The sequence below is a fragment of the Heteronotia binoei genome, chromosome 13, assembly GCF_032191835.1.
Source record: "Heteronotia binoei isolate CCM8104 ecotype False Entrance Well chromosome 13, APGP_CSIRO_Hbin_v1, whole genome shotgun sequence".
NCBI classification, from domain to species: Eukaryota; Metazoa; Chordata; class Lepidosauria; order Squamata; family Gekkonidae; genus Heteronotia; species Heteronotia binoei.
Window position 1 is genome coordinate 69,422,362 of NC_083235.1, and position 20,203 is coordinate 69,442,564.

The window sequence follows — 20,203 nt, forward strand, 5'->3', positions numbered from 1 at the left end:
GTTTATCAGTTCCCTCAAGTGGTGATAAAAATGTGATGATTGCTATTGCTATTGCTATTACATTGCTATTGCATTGAATGGTTTGTAAAATATATACTGTATACAGATAGCACAGTTGGCTGTGAACTCTTCCGTTTACCAGGGTCTGTTCTGTTACGGTCTCACGTCTGTGGAACAATTTCCTCAGGGATGTTTGCCTGGTGGTCATTTACATTTTTCACACTCCAGGTTAAAAAAATATCTTATTCCCCAAGGGCTGTAGCGTGCTGCAATTTTGGTTGCCTTATACTTATAAGCTGCTGACTTCTGGTGTTTTATGTATATGATGTTTTTATAGAGAGTGTGTGATTTTTAAAGATTGTAGCCCTCTTTGGACATTTATTTTAAGTTGAAATGTGGGATGCAAACAGTTTAAATAGACAAACAAGACCATTTTATCATGTAAAAATATGAAATCCACATAGATGTTTTGCTGATAGTGAAGAATTCATTCATAAACTCAGATAACAGATGAGTAAATAGACAATTATGTGTCACAAAAGATGATATTGCCCACAGGCAAATCTGTGACATAGAGCATATAAATTCATATGATGACACATTTGAAGAGTTCCAGAAGATAGCTTTCTATACGTAAATATTACTGGACCCAGTTCAGACTTCCACATGGTAGACTCTGCACAAGGGCTCTGGCGACCTCATTCCAGAAACTGCCTCCTTCATAGCCCCAAAACTATTCTTAAATCTTGGGGGCATCTCCAGAAGAAAATGGCACTAGATCATGAGAACTGCTGACACAATCAAATTCCCAAAGTATGTCCATGCATATAACATGACTTAGAAGAGCTCTTTGAATAATGGGTGATGGGTGTTGAGGGAAAACAGGACCTTTCACAGCAATTTCTACTGGTGAAAACAGCAATGTAAGGGGAGGGACGGTGGCTCAGTGGTAGAGCATCTGCTTGGTAAGCAGAAGGTCCCAGGTTCAATCCCTGGCATCTCCAACAAAGCGTCCAGGCAAATAGGTGTGAAAAACCTCAGCTTGAGACCCTGGAGAGCCGCTGCCAGTCTGAGAAGACAATACTGACTTTGATGGACCAAAGGTCTGATTCAGTAGAAGGCAGCTTCATATGTTCAATGTATCCAGTTAGCTTATTTTTACCTGTTTTTCTTCTAGAATTTTTGCCCAGTCCACCATGGATCCACCTTCAGGAACCGTGAACTTTTCATAGAGATTTCGATATTCTGCACACTGATATGTTACTCGGCCATGGAGTTGCTTGATGCTTTGTAAGAAAGAAGAAAGAAACTTTTTCCAAAGGAAGACTTTTCAAAAACCTCTGAAGATACTGACATGTTTGAAGGTCTGGAGCCCAACACTTGTTTTGTCAACTACCCAAATGTGTTTCCATGCACTTACTTAATATCTAATTTTAGCCAGTAGTTGATATAGAAGGTGGGCTACCACTGCAATCAGTCCACTACTCACTCTTTTTCTATTTCCAAGGCCTGAGGATGCTTCAGTCGCTTGACTCTGTCTACATCTAGGAAAAGGTCTTTCAGTAGTGTCTCTGCCTCTTTCAGGTTTTTGGCGTTCTCCTGCTGGAATTCAAAATGCTGGTTTTGTTGGTGGTTACTGGCATCCTGCAGTCAAAAAGGTATTGGCATGAGAATCAATCCCATCAGATAAGGCAGACTGAAGATACAAATAAAGAAGGCCATGATTATATTTTAATACTTTTTGTGAGATTCTCAGTGCCTGCAAGTTCAAGCAGGGTGTTCACAGAATTCATCACCAGCAAATACAATGACACCTATTCACTTAAGATGGTTACAAACAAACCAACAAACTTGAATTAAGGTTACAGAACAGTAAAACTTTGTAATTGGGATGCCAGCTGAGTAATTTGGCCCTGAGAAGTAGCCAAGGGACCCCCTGATTTGGGCCAATACCATGGTGTTAAGAAGAGTGGGGATTAACTCTTCCCTCCATTTCCCCAGTCAGAAATGACCTTATGGACTGCTTTATGCCCTGACAGAAAAAAAAGACAGGTATCCACATTATGCACATTACCCCCAGGGGGTGGGAGTTAAAAACATGATCAGAAAAATGCAGGTTTTGTGGAGAAAGTATAACCCCCCCCCCTCCCTAGGTCCATGGTGCCAATCCATACTGCCTACTGCATGTTTCCTTTATATGGCCAAATATGGAAGTCCAGAATAATGGGAAATGGCCCTGATTTGTGAAGGATAGGTGTATGTCAGAGGTGTCAAACATGCGGCCTGAAGGGCTCCTATCAGCCTCCCCAGCAACTGGCTGTCACCTGCTTCCTTCTCCCTCTCTCTTGCTTCCTTCTGCAGAACAGCTTGCTTTGCAGGGTTTGCTCAATCACACAGGAGCTACAGAGCAAAACCTCTATTTTCTGCATTGGCTGAGCATCCTCCCTTGGGGAGGAAGGGGCGGGGGAAGGCAGAGCTTGTTTTTCCAGGCTCTCTCAATCACACAACAGAGCTACTGAGCCAAGGAAGGAAGGAAAGAGCCAGAGCTTCCTTTGCCAAGTTCCCTGGATCCCATGGAAGAAATACAAAGAAAGTACTTTTAAGACCAATGAGTGCTAACGTTTTAAGCGTATTTTAAGTTTTTTTAAAAAATTAATTGAGTTTGTGTCCTTTATAAAGTTTATATCTCCACTGCCTAATCTTAAATAGGTATACACATGGCCTGGCCTGACACGGCCCAGCCCAACCTGATATGGCCTGGCCCAACAAGGTCTCATTTATATCAGATCCAGCCCTCATAACAAAAGATTTCAACACCCTTGGTCTATGTCAATAGTTATTACCCCATGATACTTAAGTGCAACGCCCATATTCTACCTCAGGACCAGTGTTCCCTCTAAGGTGAGTTAGTGTGAGCCAGTTCACAGTTTTTTTAGCCTCTGGCTCACACATTTTTGTCTCCGCTCAGGGAAAATAGCTGCAGAGCAATTTATGCAGTAGCTCAGAAATTTAATGCCAGTAACCAAGGCTTGCTTTGTAGAAAAACAGGTGGTGGAGCTCATCCAGGGATTGTTATGCAGCTGCACCTCCTATTCAACGGACAAGGTGGGGAGGAGGAGAGGGAATCCTCAGAAAGGTTCAGGAGCTGTGCTCCTGTGAGCTCCTGCTGAATCCGAGGCCTGCCAGTAACTCACAAAGAAGAATTTTTGCTCACAAGACTCCACAGCTTAGAAGGAACATTGCTCAGGACCAAACGACACAATCAGGTTTTTAATGACTTGGGTTCCCCGCAGCCACACAACAACTGTGGGAATAGATAAAGGAGAGCCCAAGTGGGTTCAGAACGAGGGAGGAAGGGCTCCTGCCTTCCATGGAAATAACTACCCCCAGTACTGTTTCAACCCAGGAAAATGGCTTTGGGGAAAGTCAGGTGCCTCCCTACCCTTGGCAGTATTCTGGGCCTCTTTGGGGTCTTGTTCTCCTTTATTTTTAAAAAGCCATTCCCAGCAGCTGCTGTGCGGCTACAGGGAGCCCATAGCCAGCTTATTAAAAATATGAATATTAGTTTGTCCCTCAGTATCAGAAGCTGAGGAAAGAGAACAGATAAAGGATCCCAGATGTACTGAGTGGGCTACCACTAGAGTAGATGGACCTTTGATTTGATCCAGCTAATTCTGACACCACCCATGGAGCCCAAGATCGGTCTAGAAATCTTAAACTGCTCTTGAAACAGTGTCGATCAAAGAGAGATTATGAAAAGTAGGTGTTCTTTTTTATGGCCCCATCAACAAACATGAGAGGTTTTCAGAGAAGATGAGTTCATCAGACCAGCTGGCGAAATTCATGTCTGCAGAATCCTGTTATTGTAGGTTATTGGGCAGCATTGTTCTCGAGGATAGCTTAGTTTCTTCATTTTAGAATATTGTTTGCTCTCACTCTTTAATACTCTTCTTTCATAATAAAGACCTTAGAAACTGGCCTAGCTTTCTTACGTCAAGTTTAGCAGAGCTGTTTTCAAAAGAACGCTAGACCCAAATTAAGATGATGTGTATCTTCTGGATATAGCAGAATTTCCAGGTCCCTATTGTTTCAATTTGGGCTTCCTCTAATATCTTACTGTTCCTTCCGCATGGTATGGTCCTATTTGACTTCCTAAATTTACCTGTTTGAGCTTGGTTTGTGTTTCAAGAATATCCTTTTCCACTTGGTCTGCATTTCTTTGCATGCGAGAGATGAGCACAGCCAGGTCATTGGTGCCTGAGGACCTAGAGGCAAGAAAATAGAAATCATGTGGGGAGGAAATAAAAATCATTTGCTTGATGCTTGGGCCAGATTAATTGTTGTGCTCTTATACTGTAGCAGTTTAATCAAGGCCAACTGGACTATTATTAGTCTTAAATATCATTGGCTACGCATAAATTTGGGCCATTCATTATCCCTTTATTGCTCTACGCTGACGATGCAGTTGTACTGCCACGTTTGCAGAAGGGCCTCAAGTGCCTGTTACTCGCTTTTACTTCATACTGCAAGACAAATTTCCTGTCTATAAACTGTGTAAAATCCAAAATTATAGTATTTTCAAAGTCCTGGAAACCACAAAGCTGGTGCCTCAAGGGAAATAATATTGAACAGGTGAAATCTTTCAAATACTTGGGGGTCTTTTTCCAATATAATCATAACTGGACAGTACAACGCAAGCAAGCAGTCATCTCAGCAAGGTGTAGTTCGTCTGCGGTGGTTAGCTTTTTTTACAAGAACGGCAACCAATTTGTCCCAGCTGCCATTCGTGTTTTTAATGCTAAAACAGTTTCTCAGTTAGGGTTTGTAGAATCTTTCGGGATCAAGTGCCGTGTTCTACTGGAGAAAGTTTTCCTTCCAGACGTTTCGTTCTCGGCTGCGGAGAACATCCTCAGTGGCGTTGCAGCCGGAGCAGGCGCTCAGACCTTCTTGGCAGCCAAGAAGGTCTGAGCGCCTGCTCCGGCTGCAACGCCACTGAGGATGTTCTCCGCAGCTGAGAACGAAACTTCTGGAAGGAAAACTTTCTCCAGTAGAACACGGCACTTGATCCCGAAAGATTCTACAAACCCTAATGATGTTACCAGCCGTGAAAACCTGAAATCTTTGATAGTTTCTCAGTTGTTATATGGGATCCCCATTTGGGTTTGCACCCTCAATTTCCAACTTGAGCAAATTCAGGCAGCGTTTTTACAATGGAATTTGGGGGTCCCCAGCTGTGTTACCTATGCTGCAATGTGCCTAGAGACTGGAACCCATTTGATTGAGACCAGGACATGGCTACTAACTATAAAGTTTTGGCTACGCCTACACTTTAGGGCAGACCCTGCTAGTTATATCCATATGATGCTAGCGCAGGGGTGGCCAACAGTAGCTCTCCAGATGTTCTTTGCCTACAACTCCCATCAGCCCCAGCCAGCATGGCCAATGGCTGGGGCTGATGGGAGTTGTAGGCAAAAAACATCTGGAGAGCTACTGTTGGCCACCCCTGCACTAGCAGATTCCTTCATTTCCAATTGGTATAGTCAGATCTAGAAGAAAATACATTCCATAGGTGTACCCTTGGACAACCTCTGTATGCTAAGTGAAACGCAGGCATCCAGAATCCTGAAACAGAGGATCTTAGATATTGAGAAACAGTCCCTTTGTTCTGGACATAAAGCTTGTTCCCCTTTAGCATTTGGTATCTTCCCAGATCATGGGCTGCCTGCTGCCTACCTTTCTCAGATTACTTCACCCCAGTTACGCCGCTCCTTTATGTTAGCAAGACTCAATGTTCTACCCTCAGCGGTACAGTCTGGGAGGTTTGCCAACATCCCTTATCAGGATAGAGTCTGCCCATGTAATGGAAGGGACCTTGAAATGGGCGCCCATGTCTTACTTCATTGTGATTTTTACGGGGAAGTGCGGGACTGTATAATCAAACCTCTTCTGTCTAATTTTATGGATTACCTGAACTGAAGTTAGTTTTTTTTTCTACTCTGACCCATGTTCCCATATCACAAGCCTAGTTGCAAAGTTGCATAACAATCAGGGAGCAAAAGAAGATGAAGAAGATATTGGATTTCTATCCCGCCCTCCACTCCGAAGAGCCTCAGGGCGGCTCACAATCTCCTTTACCTTCCTCCCCCACAACAGACACCCTGGGAGGTGGGTGGGGCTGGAGAGGGCTCTCACAGCAGCTGCCCTTTCAAGGACAACCTCTGCCAGAGCTATGGCAGACCCAAGGCCATGCTAGCAGGTGCAAGTGGAGGAGTGGGGAATCAAACCCGGTTCTCCCAGATAAGAGTCCGCACACTTAACCATTACACCAAACTGGCTCTCTTACAGGTGCCCACTGGACTAGCTCCCCTTCTTGATATTTGACTGGTTTTTATAGCTGAAACTCCATGTAAATTTGCTATGCTGTACTTTTTATTTCTATGCCAATAAAGGTATTTGGAAACTTGGCTGCACATAGAACAATAAGACTTTTCTCCAACTTATAACTTAACAACAAACAGCAATTAAAAGAGTTTGAACCCACCAGTTGGGTACCACCTTCGACGGTACCCAACTGGTGCTGTTGACAGAGGTGCAGAGTTTGGGGGTACTCCTGGATGCCTCTTTGTCCATGGAGGCCCAGGTTGCCACCACTGCAAAGACCGCCTTTTCCCATCTGAAGCGGGTTCGGCTGTCGGTCCCCTATCTTGCCTCCCACGATCTAGCCACAGTGATTCATGCAACGGTCACTTCCAGATTAGAGAGTCTCTCTACTTGGAGCTACCCTTGGTCCTGCTCCAGAAACTCCAGTGGGTGCAGCACACAGCAGCAAGGTTGTTGACTTCAACGCCTGTGCAGGCATGGATCCACTCAGTACTGCGCAAGCTGCACTGGATACGTCTTGAGTACTGGATCTGCTTCGAGATGTTGGTCTTTACCTTTGAGGCCCTATACGGCCAGGGGCCAGCGTAACTTCAAAACTGCCTCTCCCCATATGAGCCCCCCCCCCCGGGTTCTGCACAACATCTTCTTGTGGTCCCTGGTCCTAAGGATGCCCCGTTGGCTTCAACGAGGGCCAGGGCCTTCTCAGTCCAGGCCCCTACCTAGTGGAATGAGCTCCCGGTAGAGATCCGGGCCCTGCGGGACTTATCAAAGTTTTGCAGGGCCTGCAAGATGGAGCTCTTCCGCCAGGCGTCCTCTTGTTACCAACTAACCTCCCCAATATTTTTACCATTGCTGTGACTGTGTTATGCTGCCAGATGTTGGCCTACACACTGCTGTGTGGCCATGCCTTTCTAAGCCTGTTGCTGATATGTTGTTGTTCTACTCTCAGGTTTTTAAGCTGCATGTTTTTATGATGTTTTATTATATTTATTTGTAATTGTATTGAATTTTGCTGTAAGCTGCCCTGAGCCCGCTTGCGGGAAAGGGCAGGATATAAAACTAAAAATTAAACTAAAATAAAATAACAGAAGTACTATCTGTAGCTTTAAGAAACAATTGCCCTCTGTGGTCATTGCTACGCAACCACAACAGTAGTGCCAGGATTGCAGTTTTAGTTTCTGTCAGTTAAAAATAGGGTCAGGGCAGGGCCCTTTCCGTTGCTATTTTGCCTTTTGAGGGAGAGCACATTGGGATCAACCACTGGGCGACTTGATACCATGCAACTTCACCCAGGACTGGCTACTTGCAGTTGTTTAACAGCAACCAACCTACAAATGCCAGTGTAACGTAGTGGTTAGAGTTTCAGACCAGGAGGAGACCAAGGTTCTAATCACCGCTCTGCTACGGAAGCTCACTGGGTGACCTTGGGCCAGTTACATAGTCACAGCCTAAGCTAGCTCACAGGGTGGTTGTGAGGATAAAATGGAGGTGACAAGAAGCATGAAAGCTGCTTTTGGTCCCCACTGTGAAGAAAAGCAGAATATAAATGAATAAATGATAAATATAGTTGAAGATGGGGGGGTACATAAAAGTTGGGTGGTTGGGAAGGTGACAGAAAGCACAGAAAGAGGTTATGGGGGTTGCCAGGAGGTGGGAAAAAGGAGAATTGCGTAGGGAGGGGGATACACAGGGCTTTTTTTGTAGCAGGAACTCCTTTACATATTTGGCTACACACCTAGTCCCCACTGGTTGCCAGCGGGGGACTTTTTTCAATGATGTCTTCTGGAAGTGATGTATCATGCCAGTAATGGTGCACAGGGATGCTCTAGGAAACTGTAGAAAACTCTATGGTTTTGCATGGGGACACTCTATCAATTTGGGGGGAAACTTCCGGGTGATGTCATTGTGCCCCCTGTGCCGAATGGCGGCGGGACTCTTCGAGGGGCAGGATCCCCCTGATGGCCTCCTCTCTGCTGGCAGGTAGGGACCCGCCAAACCAGGGGATCTCCTGCCCTCGGCGGAAACTTGGCAGCACTACACACACCCCTGATGTAGCCAATCCTACAAGAGCTTCCAGGGCTCTTCGTACAGGGCTCTTTATGGTCAGGGACCTGCATATCTATGGGACCGCCTTTCTCCATATATCCCCCAGAGAGCACTGCGGTCGGGGGCAAAAAACCTACTCTCGGTCCCCAGACCAAAAGAAGCCAGGCTATGCGTGACAAGATCTAGGGCCTTTTCGGTGGCAGCACCAGAGCTTTGGAATGCCCTTCCAGAAGCCGTACGGGCCCTGCGGGATCTGTCTGCGTTCCGCAGGGCCTGTAAGACCGAGTTGCTCAAGCAGGCCTTCGATGCTTGATGAAAAGATGGCTGCCACCGGACATCACACAGAATGCCGGTGATCACTGTTTGGAATTTTAATGCTGCTTATAATGTATGGATTCAGCACTATATAATGGTTTTAAAAATTGTAATATGTTTTTAAACTGTGAATTGTAAATTATGGTTTTATATATTTTATTAGTTTAACTGTGCAAATGATACTGTGAGCCACCCTGAGTCCGCTTGCGGAGAGGGCGGGATATAAGTCAAATGTAATAAATAATAAATAATAATACAGGGCCTTTTGTAAGCTCCAGGAAGATTGGCTACATCAGGGGTGTGTGGCCTAATATTCAAAGCAGTTCCTGCTACAAAAAAAAGCCCTGGATAATACAGGAGAAAGCACAGTACCCTCAGCAAGTCCTTGCAGGTTCCCCACCACAGTAGTTCTAGCCCAGCACCCAGAAGTAGGCCAGCACCATGCAACTGAGCTAGGGTTGCCAAGTCCAATTCAAGAAATATCTGGGGACTTTGGGGGTGGAGCCAGGAGACATTAGGGGTGGAGCCAAGATCAAGGCTGTGACAAGCAGAATTGAACTCCAAAGGGAGTTCTGGCCATCACATTTAAAGGGACAGCACACCTTTTCAATGCCTTCCTTCCATATGAAATAATGAAAGATAGGGGCACCTTCTTTTGGGGGCTCATAGAATTGGACCCCCTGGTCCAATTTTTTTGAAACTTGGGGGATATTTTGGGGAGAGGCACTTGATGCTGTATTGAAAATTTGGTGCCTCTGCCTCAAAAAACAGCCCCCCCAGAGCCCCAGATACCTGCGGATCAATTCTCCATGATTTTCTATGGGAATAAATCTCCATAGGGAATAACAGAGTTCCCAGCAGACATTTCCCTCCCCTCCCCTCGCTTTCTGACGACCCTGAAGCAGAGGGAGGGCCTCCAAACCCCTTCCCCCACCTGGGGATTGGCAACCCTAAACTGAGCCAAAGATTTCTGAGGTTGCCAGGGGAAGAAAGAGGGAAAGTTGAATACAGGGGGCAGAGAATGGCCTTGAGGATGGGAAGATTTTCACTATCCTAAGCAGCCATTTTCTCCAGGGAGGTTCATTGCTGTAGTCTGAAGATCAGTTGTAATTCCGGGAGATCTTCAGCCTCCACCCTGTAGGCAGGAAACCCTACAAAAAGAGGTATTCAAACCTGGGTCACCCTCCTAATCTTTCTAACTACTACACCACAGTAGCTGCAGAGTGCCTTAGCAGTAACAGCTGGTTGAACTGCACTTTCAAAGTCTACACTGTTGTGTCTTGCATTTCAGTCCCAAAATTACAACACAGCGGACGCTACGGAGGTGACCAGTGGAAGTCCACTGGTCCCCGGATGTAGCTCCGCAAATACGCTCTGCCAATCAAGATCTGTGGCGGGAAGTTTAACTGGCCAGGATTGGACCTGGCCAGACTGAGGGTTGTTCCGGGGTATGTATATAATCGGGACCCGGCCCGCGTTGCCTTGCCTTGTGATGTACTCGCTAATAAAGCATGTTGCCTTCCACACGTCTTGTCACTCAGTACATTACATACACCATTCTCTGATTCATGACCTAGCTTTACTTAGTACATTTCGTAGCCACCTTCCTCTAAAACATGGGCTCGAAGCAGGTTACAAATTAATAAAATCAAACCGATAATAATAAATTATCATAAAATAGTCAGGATTAAAAGTTAATATTAACCATAACCAAAGGCTTTATGAAAGATTAAAATATTCTCAGTCTTCTGAAAGAAAACCAAAGACTGAGTAAAGAAAATCTAAAGGCGTTTTCGCACAGGGCTTACCCCGGAGCGACGTCCCTCTTCACCGCGCAGCGTCTGCGCGGATTTCGCACCAACTGCTCCGCAGCGCCGCGAAGAGCCGCAGCTTTTGCATCGCAAATGTAAACTGGTTTTTGGCGGTTTACATTTGCAACGCAAAAGCCGCGGCACTTCGCGGCTCTTCCTGGTTCTGCGGAGCAGTTGGTGCAAAATCCGCGCAGATGATGCGCGGTGAAGAGGGACGTCGCTCCGGGGTAAGCCCTGTGCGAAAACGCCCTAAGTCTTAAAGATTCAAAAGTGATCTAAAAGGATTCCAAAGGCCAGACTAGAGAAGACATGGGAAAAATTGTGACTGACACCAACTGGATTTTATTTCTAGTTAAAAGCATCAGACTGGGGAAGCACTGTTGACTGGGAGGATCTTTACATCTCTTTTCCCTGCATAATTTTCTAGGATGACCGGCTCTTGGAAGGCACAGATCTGGCAAGGGGTATGTCACCACAGGATGGGGAAGTGACAAATGTCCGTCACCTTCCTGAACAGTATTGATCTGAAGCAGTGGAACAAAGTTAAAGTCCAGTGGCACCTTTAAGACCAATAAAATTTTATTCTACGTATAAGCTTTTATGTGCACACACACTTCTTTGGATACATTAAAATGGAAGTTACCAGTCCATACATAAAGTTAGAGGGTGAGCAGCAAATTAGCATACAATATAATCAGGGCTTTTTTTGTAGAAAAAGCCCAGAAGGAACATATTTGCATATTAGGCCACACCTCCTGACACCGAGGCAGCCGGAACTGTGTTCCTGTGCATTCCTGCAAAAAAAAAAAAGCCCTGAATATAATGAAGATGTTTGAACAGATGCAAGGACCAAACAGGAATAACAAGCTAAGTTTATATAGTCACCATTTGTTTGGATTTAATGTCAGGGCAGGGGGACATGGTAAATCAAATAATCAGGAGTGGCCAACGGTAGCTCTCCAGATTTTTTTTTTGGCCTACAACTCCCATCAGCCCCAGCCAGCATGGCCAATGGTTGGGGCTGATGGGAGTTGTAGGCAAAAAACATCTGGAGAGCTACCATTGGCCACCCCTGAAATAAATCTATCAACATTGGAGATTGATGTGTAAATGTACCCTTAACTGTGAAAAGCTTAATTAACCGAGCCCCTGTTGTTACGCTCCACCTGTCTCCTTTCAGGCATGGAAAGGTAACAGCATCTTTTTCTTTGAGGCAGAATGATTGGCAGTGCAATGTTATGTCTCCTCTGTCACCAGACCAGAAAAATACATCCCATTTTACCATTCCAAATGACATTACATTCTAATATTCATTGCATCACATTACAATCACTAATATTTCAAATAAGAAATATGCTAAAATAAAGGGGACGGATAGCCCTTCTTGGTCAGAATACAGATGTAAGGACTGAATGAGTTTAGCATATTTAGTGAGAAAAGAAACCAGTATCCCTGTTCAGTCCTGGGTAGTGCTGTTCTGAGTGCTGTAATGACTTGTAATTCAGCAGTTTACCTTTCCAGTCTGTTCCTGAAGTTCCTTTGCTGGGGGAAGGAAAGAGGGAAAGCTTGTGAGAGCTCTCACAGCCTCACCTACCTCACAGGGTGTCTGTTGTGGGGGGCGGGGGAGGTAAAGGAGACTGTGACCACTCTGAGATTCAGAGTATAGGGCAATTTAAATCCAATATCATCATCATCTTCTTCTTCTTCTTCCTGAGCAGTGTCTCTGATGGCTGAGACTTGGAAGCAAGACAAACCTAGTGGTATTTTGGTGGGCGGGGGAGGGAAGGCCTGGAGTAGCCTTTCCTGCCTAGTCCTCTAAAAATGTGCTATGAACCAGCTCTTCAAGACACCAGCTGTCAACGTGGTTTTCAATTTATGGTGTCACATACTAACAGACATCACACTTTATTGCCTTGGGCAACACACAAGAAAGCAGAACAGAAGACAGATGCTAACACGATCACATCTCATTATGCATATTTTCAGTGAAACGTTACTAGCAAACACACATCAGCAACACCCACACATGTCACATAATAGGCAGTTTGGGCCTTTCACACATGAAGAGAAGTGAAGCCAGAACAGCAGGTATCTTTGTGAAGGCAAGATTGTGCAAGCAAACAGGGTAGGGATTACAACCATTCCTTCCTTGGTCAGGATCTGTGAGGAATTTGACTGACTTACATCTCTGGGCAAGGAAAATTCTGGGCTGGTTTCTTTCCAGAAGTTATTCTTTCCTGACAGAGATGTTTCTCGGGAAAGCTCCGTATCTCCTAATTCCCAAATCAGTGGTTTTCAGATAGTTTGCTGTTTGGGTTCACAAGCAGCATTTTGTCTTTGTTGAAGACAGATAAACTCAGGGGTCATAATAAATTAGATGATGGGAAACAAATCAAGTGATGGAGCAATCCTAAATTACGCCCTTCTAAACCAGGGCCCCCCAACCTTTTTGAGCCTGTGTGCACCTTTGGAATTCTGAGAAAGGATGGTGGACACACAACCACAAAATGGCTGTCTCTAGGGTTGCCAACTCCAATTCAAGAAATATCTGGGGACTTTGGGGGTGGAGCCAGGAGTCATTGGGGGTGGAGCCAGGAGCAAGGGTGTGATAAGCACGATTTAACTCCAAAGGGAGTTCTGGCCATCACATTTAAAGGGACCGCACACATTTTTAAATGCCTTCCTTCCATAGGAAATAATGGATAGGGGCAACTTCTTTGGGGGCTCATAGATTTAGACCCCCCAGTCCAATCTTTTTGAAACTTGGAGGGTATTCTGGGTAGAGGCACTGGATGCTATGCTGAAACTTTGATGCCTCTACTTCAAAAAACCAGCCCCCCAGATACCCACAGATCAATTCTCCATTATACCCTATGGGAATCGTTCTCCATAGGGAATAATGGAGTTCCCAGCAGACATCTCCCTCCCCCCCGCTTTCTGATGACCCTGAAGCAGGGGGGGGGGCCTCCAAACCGGGGGATCCCCCGCCCCCACCTGGGGATTGGCAACCTTAGCTGTCACACAAGAGGCACATCCACACACTGAGAGGAAATGCAACTGCAGGGGAGGATGGGAGTAATTCATAAAATACGCTGGGAAAGAGGAGTTAGAGGGAAATAAACCAACAATGTAGTGTTGCCAGGTCTGTGTTGGAAAATACCTGGAGACTTTGGGGGTGGATCCGGGAAAGGGTGGGGTTTGGGGAGGGGAGGGGCCTCAGCATGGTACAATGGCGTAGAGGCCACCTTTTAAAGCAGCCATTTTCTTCAGGTGAGCTAAGCTCTGCCATAGGATTGCCAATCCCCAGGTGGGGGCAGGGGATTCCCCGGTTTGGAGGCCCTCCCCCTGCTTCAGGGTCATCAGAAAGCGGGGGAGGGGAGGAAAAATATCTGCTGGGCACTCCATTATTCCCTATGGAAACCAATTCCCATAGGGAATAATGGAGAATTGATCCATGGGTATCTGGGGCTCTGGAGGGGCTGTTTTTTGAGGTAGAGGCACCAAATTTCAGCATAGCATCACGTTCCTCTCCTCAAAACATCCCTCAGGTTTCAAAAAGATTGGACCAGGGAGTCCAATTCTATGAGCCCCAAAAGAGGGTGCCCCATATCCTACATCTCTGCTGGAGGGAAGGTATTTAAAAGGTGTGTATTCCCTTTAAATGTGATGGCCAGAATTCCCTTCAGAGTTCAATTATGCTTCTCGCAACCTTACTCCTGGCTCCACCCCCAAAGTCTCCTGGCTCCACCCCCAAAGTCCCCAGATATTTCTTGAACTGGACTTGGCAACCCTACTCTGCCAGCTGGAGATGAGTTGTAAAAGCAGGAGATCTCCAGGCCCCACCAGGAGGCCGGCAATTCTACAATGTGGTAGCAGCCGCCACTGACAGAATTCTATTTTAATCTACCCAGTCAATCAGATCTCCAATGACCAATCGGAAGCCCTGCTGGGCAAGAGCCCCAGCCACTCTCTAAAAATATTTGGGTGTCATGGCTCCCATGGGCACTACACTGGAGACCTCTGTTCTAAACTAACTTGGAAATATTTAATTTAATTTTTAGATTTATATCCTGCCCTATCCCACAAGTGGGCTCAGAGCAGCTTCCAACAATAAAACAACAGAGTTAAAATAAGATGTCATTCTAGGAGTGCACTGGAAATCCACCTACAGTCTGACAGGTCAGTCCCTGACCAGGAAACTAATTTTTAATACGCTCCTCTAATAAAGTCATGCTACTAGCAGCCTGCTAATATAATCACATTATGCCACTGACCCACTGCTGACTTCCCATATCACTGCTTGAATGTGTATAGCATTCTCTGTGTTGAAATGAACAGTGGCAAGGGTTGCCAACCTCCAGGAGATCTCCCGGAATTAAAACTGATTTCCAGGCTACAAACATCAATTCACCTGGAGAACATGGCAACTTTGGAGGATGGACTCTGTTCCATTATACCCTGCTGAGGTTGTTCCCCTCCTCAGACTCTGCTTTCCCCAGGCTCTATCCACAAATCTCCAGGAATTTCAAAATCCGGCAATCTTAACATTGCCTGTTTTTCTGTCTCATATTGGAAAGCAAGAAAATACCCATCACTTTTAATGAAGAGGTCTGACAAAATATGATATTGTGGGAGTAAATTCTCATGGCAAATAAAATTGATTCCATCTGAGAAGGATTCCTTGTAGTATATCAAAAATATCCCATATAAGTTAGTTACTAATACACCTACATACATTTGCCAAATTTTGTGGTCACAATTACAGTAGGAATGAATATAAGCAAATTTCCAATGTTTGACATTCACATGTCACATGTGTTTGACATTTACATGTGCCTGCTGGTGGCAAGAAATCTCCTGCCCACAGCTGGCCTTGCCTGCCAACAATCCAGCAGCTGGCAGAAGAAAGAAAAGAAATTAAACATTGGAAATGGAGTGATGTCACTTCTGGGAAAACCCAGAAGTCATGTCATACCTCTCTAGGAATCATTGGAAACTCTATGGTAAAACTATCGCATTTTCAGTGATTCCCAGAGAGATGTGGTGACAGTTCTGGATTTTCCCTGAAGTGCCATGAATGCCGTCACTAACAGCCACCTCCCATGTTCCTCCCAGTCTCCCACTGGTTGCCATGTGTGAATAGGACAATGTGTGTATTTTCCAGCTGCAGCATTATGCATGGTAGGAAACCCATAGTTTTGAGACTATGCATTCACACATGCCAAAGCTGTAAAAGTTTGTGCATTACCAAACAGAATGGCAATTGCATGTATTGGGATGATCACACATAGCATGCTCTCCAGTTATGTGAAGCTGCAGCACCAAAATCGCTATTGTTTCTTCCTTTCTCACTGATACTCAGAGCGTTTTCGCACTGACCTTACTCAGGAGCGACGTCCCTCTTCACCACGCAGTGTCTGCGCGGATTTCGCATTAATTGCTCCGCAGAACCCGGAAGAGCCGCAAAGTCCCACGGCTTTTGCGGCTCTTCCGGGTCCTGCGGAGCAATTAGTGCGAAATCCGCGCAGATGCTGCGCGGTGAAGAGGGACGTCGCTCCCGAGTAAGGTCAGTGCGAAAACGCCCTCAGTCTTCTTTTACTGCAAATCAGAATCCAGACATCTGTGGTGAATACAAGAGTTCTCTGTGCCCTGGTGGCATGAGCAAAGCGCTTAAGAGTTATTTTATTGTTTTCCAGCACTACCCAACCGATTGGATGGTGACATTTGCCTCAGGAAAGGATATTCAGGCACAGCCCTGTTCACTTCTCAAGAGGCTATTGACCATAATAGTTTGGATAACAGAAACTAGTTTCTAAGTTCTCAGCCAATTGCGCAAGCCGCTTGTTTCTTGCTGACATCCTAAGGGCTTCCCCCTCCCTGGAATGAGGAGCAGCCGCGAAACGCCTGAGCACCACCCAGCTATTGCTTTCTTTTGAGAGAGTCGGAACATTAGTCATTACCACACTGCCTCCTGTACATGTTGAGGCAGCCCCACGGAGCTATTTGGTTTTCTTGTATCTTAGCCAACTGGCCTAGTTAAAGAACAGTCACAGCAAATGCAAAATTATTCATGCTTTACGGTGTGGTATGACAAGCTACAGTAGGAGACCACAAGGCATTGCAAATATTAGGCTGACCCGTCTTTACTGTTAACCAACCCAAGAACTGAATTCCAACTGAAATGAACAGGTACCGGCTCATGAAGCCCTTCCCAGTTATCTGTCAGTCCCCATGTCATTCAGTAACTGCTCCTTTCTAAGTTCACATAATTACAGAGTGTTTGGAGGTGCTGCTTCATGCACGTGAGATAAAGAGAAATGTTCCCACACATACTGGGATTATTGCCAGAACCAATCCATCTCCTTTCCTAGGTAAATGGTTCTAAATAGTGGATCTATTCCTTGAGCATACTCCAACAAAGAGTTTTGCGCCAAGACCTACCTCTTAAGAGCCAAGGTGGTGTAGTAGTTAGAGTCTCAGAGTAGGCTACAGAAGACCCAGGTACTTGTCCCCACTCTGCCATAGGTTGTCAGTGGGTAACCTTGGGCCAGTTATACACTCTCAACCTATGGACTATGGTCTGTTGTGAGTCGCTTTGGGTCCATGCTGGAGTGGAAGATAGGTATAAATAAAGTAAATAAATTAACGACTATATTTTTTAAATCCTCATTTTGATAAACAATTTTTCCTGAACAACTCTATGTGCTATGCCACCCTCTGTTCTATGCCACCTTTATTTAATTGATGTTCTTGTCTGACTTTAACAAGCATCTTTTTGGAGACCATCCAAGGCTGGTCAGCAGTTATCCAGGAGCGTAAAGACATGATCCTACAGCTCTTTTTGTTTGGCTCCTTTAAAAAAAAAACTAATTCAGAAAGTGATTTGTTTGATTGTCAGCTGCTCAAATGTCATCTATGTTCCATTCTGCATAGACAGCTTACTTCTGATTTTCACTGATGTCGAGTTGGTTTGGTTTGGTTTACTTTGAATGCTGTGTCTGCATTCTACATCTTTCTCTCTCTCTCCGATTTCTATTGAGAGTTGCGGTGTATATATTCTACATACCAATGAAAAAAGCTGGGTAGTGTTCTGGGATTGGTTTCTCCTGATTGGTTAGTTTCACATTGGGTGTTCCTTTTGAAATACGAGACTCTTTCAGCTGAATTTACTGTGGGGTTGTTATTAGTGCCCCCCCCATCAGTAGTCAAGGAGTTTGCTGAAGAAAAAAAAAAACACCACCAGGCACTGCTTTAAAAATTGAGTGAGAGTCAATGCTGACCACGTGGCTGGAGAGGAGGCAGAGATGATAGTGCTTTGCAACCTGAATTCCCCCATGGTTATTCAGAAATGAGATGACAAAAGGAGATGTTGAGATGGACCAGACTTTTTTTTAAAAAAAGCTGCTGCTGCCACAAAGTAGGTTCCACAGCATTATCCTTATGTTTCAAATGTTCATGGTCAGAGTCAATTTAAAAAGATTTTTTGTCTAAATGCAAAATAGCCCAGCATCTTAACCAACCAAGCTAATTTGATGTCAGACAAAGGCAATTATTTTCCTAATCTCCTATTTCAAAAGACATACACAGTGTGAAACTGACTGATAAGAACAGACCAATTAGCCTGCCAGGGAAGGGGTGGGGAAAATGTTTCTACTTTTAAAGACTTGGAAGCGAATTAAGAGGAGGACGGGGAAATACTCCTCTGAAAAACCACTCTTGGGGTGCGGTCAGACAGAACATTAACTGCGACTCACCCACGCCCCCAATGCGAAGTTAAAGCGGACATTCAGACATTCACATCTGTCAAACGATGTGGAGTCGTTATCATCCCGACTTGCTCCACATGTATATCAGGTTAATTTGACTGTAGAAAAAGTCCGGTCCTTTTTCAAAACAGCGGCACAGGATCGGCTTTTTGTTGTTTGGACAGCTCACGCGCGATACTGCCTCTCACCTCACAGACATGCGCATTGCCAATTCATCTGGGAATCTGAGGTGACGCTTCTGCTTCTCCAATCAACACAGGATCGGGGGGGGGGGACGTTATCCTACTATTCAGAACAGGAAAAAATTCTTTTTTTTCAATGTGGAGGATTTCAAGATATCATTGTCACTGCCAATTTCTAGGAAAATAATTCCTGGTAGTTCCGTGATTTGGATCGGCAATGTTAATTCCGGAAACTTTCCCCCTTCCCCCAGGCGTGGAAGCAAGGTTTGATTTCCCAAATCCAAACAGTTGGGCGCATGTTCAATGGACCCCCCCTCCCAGAAATCACCATCACCGTGTGATCGATCAACTGCTTTTCACTAACGGGACCAACCCTTTATACCATCGTTCATGTGAACGCCGCCACGTCGGATTTTTCTGCCCCGGACCAGAAAAATGCTCTTCCATCTCGCTTTAAGTGGTAGGTCTGGCTGCACCCTTGGAAACTGTGGAGATACAGTGGGCCGGAGCACACCCAGCCCTCCTTCCATGATGCCATTCCTGCTCTCTCTATGGGTGGGGGTGCAGCTACAGGGCAGGTGCAGGGAGAGGTTGCTGGGCAGGTGCCAGCCTGGGGTGCCAGAGGCCCCAGTGCTGGGCCTGCCTCTAAGGGAGAGGCCTTTCCTCCTGGGGAACTGCTGTTGCCAATCTCCAGGTGAGGGCTGTAGAAGATGACTGGGTGATTTCAAACCAGTCACAGTCTTTCAGTCTTTCAGTCTAACTTCTCTCTTGGGGTTGTTGTTCAGTTCAAAAGGTGGAGAGGAGAATGACGTAAGCTGATGTAATGGCTGAGGACTCCTTCCAATTAAACAGTCTGTCAGAGAGATTGTTGGTCTGAAAGGTATCACTACAGGCCTTTAAGGGAGAACTCATTGGGGCCAGTCTTGACTACAACTGCCAGTTCCAGGTTGGTGGGAAATTTCAGGAGATTCTGTGGTGGAGTCTGAGGAGGGCACAGGAAGTTAGGGCTTCAAAGTGGGATCTGCCGGACCCAGGTCCTTGCTGTGGAAGCTGACTGAGTGATTTCAGACTAGTCATAGACTTCCAGCCTAACCTGCTTCACATGGTTGTTCAGATCACATGGGGGGAGAGGAGAATGATGTAAACTGCTTTGGTCCCCCCACACACACTGTGAAGAAAGACTGCAATTTTCCTATGTAGAGACAGCAGGGAGGGGGAAGGCAACAGAAAGCTGAAGTCAGAGGGGCAGATAAAGGGAAGGAGATAGGGTTGCCAACTCCAGGTTAGGAAATTCCTGGAAAGGGTGGGGTTTGAGGAGGGGTGGGACCTCAGACAGGTACAATGGCATTTCCCCTTAGGGAACCACTGGAGATCACTCAGGTTTACAACTGCTCTCTGTCTACATGGCAGAGATCAGCTCCCTTGAGGTGGTGGTGGAGAGTCAATGCCTTCACTTGGGTGGGTGGGGAGACAGCAAGGGTGGTGGGCACTCTCCCAAAGTCTCCTTCTGGAGCCTGTTGTATTTTTCTTCACAATGGTCCTTACTCCTAGTATACTTACAATTCTGCTAGCCAACAGAGTGGTAGCAAAACACTTGGGATAAGGAGTGGTTTAGACTTGGGCCTGCTCTGTCTAGACAACAGGGTGAGGAGATAATGAGGTGGTAGAGTTTTGAGGTGGCAGAACGGACTGTGCCAGTTCA

The 20,203-nt window shown here is 45.6% G+C and overlaps 1 protein-coding gene across 1 annotated transcript in view; it reads right to left on the minus strand.

Annotated features, from left to right (window-relative positions):
- The window catches only part of EVPL (envoplakin), an 81,389-nt gene that overhangs the window by 48,321 nt on the left and 12,865 nt on the right, over positions 1–20,203 (minus strand). The window contains exons 2-4 of the mRNA XM_060253129.1: positions 4,163–4,265; positions 1,490–1,644; positions 1,163–1,286 (exon numbers count right to left, since the gene is read on the minus strand). Of these exons, the coding sequence (XP_060109112.1) occupies positions 1,163–1,286; positions 1,490–1,644; positions 4,163–4,265 (382 nt within the window). The remainder of the gene's footprint in view (positions 1–1,162; positions 1,287–1,489; positions 1,645–4,162; positions 4,266–20,203) is intronic.